The sequence below is a fragment of the Cajanus cajan genome, chromosome 1 (genome assembly GCF_000230855.2).
Source record: "Cajanus cajan strain Asha chromosome 1, NIPB_CcT2T_4, whole genome shotgun sequence".
NCBI lineage: Eukaryota > Viridiplantae > Streptophyta > Magnoliopsida > Fabales > Fabaceae > Cajanus > Cajanus cajan.
The window spans coordinates 78200286-78206191 of NC_138517.1; the positions used below are offsets into that span (position 1 = coordinate 78200286).

Genomic DNA, 5906 nt, shown 5'->3' on the forward strand with positions numbered 1-5906 from the left:
CACAATTTGCGAGGGATTAAATCCCTCGCAATTTGTGAGGGATTAAATCCGTCACAAACTGGGATGAATCCCTCACTAACTGTTGATGCCTAAATCTGAGGAAACCATTGTTTTTAAGAGTCTGGTAATCGATTACCTATACATGTAATCGATTACCAGACATCATATGTTCGAAATTTACTTATTAAAAGGTTCTCTGGTAATCGATTACCAATTTCTTGTAATCGATTACCAGAGCCTATTATTGAAAAAATTTCAATCAAAACAAAAATATCAAGTCTTTTTTATGAAAATGCATGATATCATTTAAAATGAAGATAAAAGAACAATACAGGCATCAAGAAGAGTTCCCAAGATTAATGATGTGCTTAATCGGCAAGACAACACATGAAAAATAATGAATGACCTCTATCAGTGTAACTATGACAATAAAGCTTCATTGGAGTATATCCATAGCCATGATACTTTTCATCATTTAGAGATCAAAATCCACAAGGCACACATTTAGGCAAAGAAACCCCTTCAAACAATACACATGAAGCAACCTAATTTTACTAAGCTAGATTGCTTATATAGTGATGACCTTATACCTATCTACCAAACATACAATTAATGCACAGTTTGATCCTAACAGGGACTATTTGATCCTAACAGGTGGATGGGGTATTTTTTTTTTATCAATAAATTCTAATTATATAGGTAATGAGAATCAAAATGAAATAAAAGTTGAACAAATTTTAGTGAAACAGGCCAAATTTCAGACTGATTTGATCTGAAATCTATACAATACACAATCCTCAAATTTAGAGCAAGGTGCAAGAGGATGTATGTTCTACTAGGCAGTAGACTAAAAAATAAATGTAGAGATAGTGCTGCATGAATGTTAAAAATAATGATATAATGCACAGTTTAAACCAAAAAATGACATGTACTGAAATAATAAAAGGTTTACAAAGTATGCAGCTTGGATGAGACTGAGAAGCAAACGAGTTTCATTTATATTTTGGTAACCCATGCAAGCTGTCAATACAAGCTGACTGCTATCAAATGTGGACCCAGCCAATGACTGAAGTAAAGTAACTGCATCTCCAGCATCCTTTGTTGTTACCAATGCTGGACCTACAAGACACAGTGAAGTGAAATTAAGTTCTGTGAAGATATGTAAGGCTAAAGCATTGCTAGTTTACTTTTTCAAGAACTACTAAATATAGTTTGAAACAAAAAATAGTTTTAGCCAGTACCATATAGCTCCATTAAAGCAATTGCAGTTCTAAAGAGCATGACTCGGTTTCCTTCAAAAAGGAGCACATCCCACACTTGAAGAACTGAAATCCAAATAATTACAATAGATCAGAAGAAAGCTCCAACAATAGTGTACAGATGCACATTTGACATTGGCACTTTTGTGAAATAAGTCTAAGCTATTCAACTCAATAGATAGAACATTAAACCTGACCACTTTCCCAAGGAAGCATGTTCACAAAAATGGACAGGAACCATGGTCCAGTAACCCATGCTACCTGCACTCCCAGATAATCAAGATGATTGGCTGCAAAAGAAGTACACACAAGAATATAGCAAGAAATGGAACATTAGAAACAAAATTCACTTGGTGAGTTCAAAGGCAAAAATGAATTAAAATAGTTTACAAACCCAATTTGGGAAACCTCTCCCTCACCAGCTCCTCAAAAACAAGTTGATCCACCTGATACAATGAAAATGTATTTGAATGAATATGAATACAGGTCAAAATGTCTATAATAGTTATTCATGTACATTGTTTAATTTAATCAAGAATATAGAGTAAAGAAACAATACCTGGGATTCTATCATTTCCTCTGAATAATAGCCATCAAAATAATCATCTAAAATGCCCATCAAGGTCCTGGGGAAAACCATAGTTAATGATGAAACAAAAAATTAGTTCACATTTGTAATGTAAAGCAGCTAAAGATGGTGCATAAGCATAAAGCAAGCAGTGAGGCATTCCTTCAGTGCAACAGTGCTCATCAAACACCGCACCAGTATAATAATGATGCTATATTCATAATTTATTTTGAAAAGTGCACATTCTGTGCATATATATACTCTAGAAATCTACTCATGTAGTTATCTAAGGACATACCAAAAGACATTTTCTTCAGGCATCAAAAGTAGCAATAAGCCAACAAAAAAATTCATGGCCTGCAATATAAATTATTTCAACAAGCTAAATCAGTGGGTTATAGATGCCATCAACAAATATCATGTCATGTGAGAAGGCATATAATAAATGACAGACATAAATTATTTAGTTATCCATTTTATAGGACAGATTAATACTATTCATGAATCATACACATCACACGTGTGAAGGGTGCCTGTGTGGCATTAGAGCCCTTTGTTGCTTCAGTTGAGCATGCTATCTTAAAACAGCTCTTGCCTGGTTGAGGTAAGCCACAATGTAGTTCCTAATTCTTCTAATCAATTACAACTTCAACAAAATGTTTGAGAGGATGTGCATACACAAACCTTCTATTAGACTTGGTACGCATTTCAAGCCCAAAGGTCTTTCACAATAGAAGGTTTGTTTTGGATATCAAGTATACTATTTCTATACCACAATGACGTAGATCATCTTCAATTCATTCTCGTTTGCATTAGAGAAACAATCACTGCCACAATAATGAAAAATAAAATCAAACATGGTGCCAAGAAAAGCCATCTGGAGAACTAAGATAAACATAAATTTATTTTCACCAAACTAAACAGTTAACCAAGAAGAATTTAAACTCACCTAAACCCCACTGTCTTAAGCAACATCTTGAGAAGCTCAATGGCCGAGCACTGTTTCTTATAACTATCAGCAAGCACTCTCAGATTCGTTCCTATTTTACAAATGCGTTCTCTCAGCACCTCAGAGAAGTCCTCAACAGAAGCTTCTATGGCACCTTCAAACCCCACGCCCAACAAGATTCGCGCCACCGCCTTCTGTGCCAGCTTCGCCGCTTGCTCAGGCCCAACCACTCTCCCACTCCCCTCACTTCCAAGTTTCCCACGGCCCAAGCTTATCAATAACCTGATTGTACCAGGTTTCAGGGAGTTCAGATTCGACGTACCTGGATTCGGTGGCTTTGGATTGATTCTGCGTGAAATTAGAAGAAAAAGAAAAGAATGTAAGTGAAATAGGAAGAAACAAATTAACGGCGAAAGCGAAAGTGAAAGCGAAGAGGTAGGGTTTTTGTTTGGAGGACCTTAGAGTCATGTTGCGCGTTGTCGAGGGTGAAGTAGACGTCGTCGGCGTGCAATTGAAGGTAGGTAGGGTTGAGGAGGTGGAAGGAGGGGTTAGGGTTGAGGGAGAGAGAGGCGAAGGCTTTGTCGAAGAGGAGGGCGCGGACACGGAATTGGAGAGGGATGTGAGTGGTGGAGCTGATGAAGGAGTCCCAGGCGGAGGGGGAAGAGAGGAAGGGGGCGAAGTTCGCGTTGGTGGAGTCGCCCAGCCATGTTCGCCACACGCCGCACGGAGTTTGGGTGATTGTTGATGATGAGTCTTTGGACCAGTTGGGGTTGGGGTCGTTGAGGGAGGAGGTGGTGGCGCGTGTGGAGAGGGCGCGGAGGGAGGGGGGTGGCGGGGAGGAGGAGGCAGCGGAGGGAGGGGGAGTCCGCGAGGGAGATGCGGCGGAGGAACGAGAGGGCGAAGAGGGAGGGGGGTGGCAGCGAAGGGAAGGGGAGGCCACGAGGGAGATGCGGCGGAGGAACGAGAGGGCGGAGAGGGAGGGGGTGGCGGGGAGGAGGAGGCAGCGGAGGGAGGGGGAGGCCGCGAGGGAGATTTGGCGGAGGAACGAGAGGGCTGAGAGGGAGTGAGGAGCAGTGGCTGAGAGGGAGAGGGAGCGGGAGAGGAAGGGGGTTAGGGTTCGGGTTTTGGGGAAGACTGAGTGGCGGAGAGGGAGAGGGAGAGGGATAATGGAAATGCAAAAATATATTTTTAGGGAGAGGGAGCGGGAAAAGTAAAAGAGGGAAAATGATTAAAAAAATTTCAAGAAAGAGTGATGCCTCTCTTTAGGGTTTAAACCCGTTCCTCTCCTCTCTGTGCGTTTTAAAAATATATTTTTTATTTTGAAAAAAAAACTACCATTTTAACTCCTATAAATAATATGAAATAAATATCTTTAAAATACAATTTTTTTTAAAATTACTACCTTATATTTTTATTAATTAAATTAATATATAAATAATATTTTGAATTTAAACTTGAAAATAATGATTAATATAATTTAATTTAAATGCAAAATCGTAGTATTTCAAATTTAAAATAATAATATATTTATAATAACAATAATAATAGTTCAATTTTGAAATTTTAACAAAATTTTAAAGTTTTATGTACAACACTTTTTCTTTGGATATAAAAAAATGATATTCTCTCTAAATAACTACATAAAATCTTCTAACAAAAACAGAAGATCGAGTAATACCTGTCATATTAATATTCTCTCTAAATGATTTAACACAGCTGGAGGTGTGGTGGCCGGGGAGAGACTGTTGGAACGGTTTAACACAAAAAGAGGTGTGGTGGCCGGGTGAGGGACTGTTAGAATGGTTAAAATTAATTAAATATTTTTATCAAACAAACTCATTCAGATTTTAAATTTATTTACTATCTTTCATAATCAAAAGAAATCCAATATTAATTCAAAAGATAATAAAAATTATAACTAAAATCTTTATAAATTTTCTAATATTACATTTAGTATATATTTAAATTAATTAATTAAATATTTGTATTTAAGAAATTGTTAAAGATTTTAGATTTTTATTTTAAAGTTTTTATTTTATTAAATTAATTAAATTTTATCACTTTTTAATAAAGTGAGTGAATGATAATGAATTAACTAAAATTCAAAAATATATTTTAATTAAAATATTTTTTTGGTTAATACAGTAACTAAAAAGTATTATAATAAATAATTAAACTAAAAAAATAAATTTTATAATGGTTATTTTTTTAATGATGTTAAATTAAATATTTTAATTATTTTACAATAAATTAAATTATAATAATAATAAAATATGTTAATTGATATTTTAAATAAAATATATTAAAATATCATAACCAAAAGAAATCAAGTATTATATCGAAAGATGAATAATTGATTTAGTATGTATATACCTAATTTTATTTAAATTATATATTGAATTTAATTTTTACGTATGAATTTTTTATTACCGAAACAATTAAATTCTTTGTTTAAATATATTTATATTATAAAAAATATAAATTGTTAAGATAATTCTATAAGATATAGTTTAGATATACTAGTTTATACTCTCTTAATTTATTGTTTAGTTTCCTTAGTCAGTTTTATCTAAATTCCTAAACTTTAGGGATTGATTATGTTTTATGTCTATTTATTTTATTGTATCCATCAATTCAATAACATGAAAATCATTCAGATTCAAGTACTAAGGAAACTAAACTAGAAATTAGGAGAGGATAAACTAGTATATCTAAACTATATCTTATAGAATTATCTTAACATAAATATATAACAAAAAACACAATATTTTTTTAAAAATAATGTAATTTACTCTACTCACATACAAAAATTAATAAACGTACAAAGTAATCAAATATAAAGATAATAAAATAATTTAATTATTTTACAATAAATTAAATATAAAGATAATAAAATAATTAATATTATAATTACTAGCAAGAAAAAGGCACTTCGTGTCTGCATTGTATTAAAAAAAATTAAAAGAAAAAAAATAAAAAATTACTCATAAAAAAGTAGTTATTAAAAAATAAATAAAGGATAAAATAATTCATGTAAAAATAAAAAGTAAAAGTAATTATTGTAAAAATGATTTATTAGTTTCAAATTCTTAAATTTGATTAAAAAAAAATTTTCTAACTTTTTAACATA

At 33.2% G+C, this 5906-nt stretch overlaps 1 protein-coding gene across 1 annotated transcript; it reads right to left on the reverse strand.

The window, feature by feature from the left end:
- Positions 1-859: 859 nt before the first annotated feature.
- Positions 860-3596, reverse strand: LOC145951669 (uncharacterized). The gene is made up of 7 exons (XM_083063404.1): positions 3234-3596; positions 2777-3124; positions 1819-2654; positions 1654-1705; positions 1457-1549; positions 1242-1325; positions 860-1119 (listed from the first exon to the last, which is right to left on the reverse strand). Exons 3-7 carry the CDS (start codon positions 1897-1899, stop codon positions 884-886), a joined length of 546 nt encoding a protein of 181 aa, XP_082919530.1. The 5' UTR covers positions 1900-2654; positions 2777-3124; positions 3234-3596; the 3' UTR covers positions 860-883.
- Between the last annotated feature and the right edge of the window lie 2310 nt (positions 3597-5906).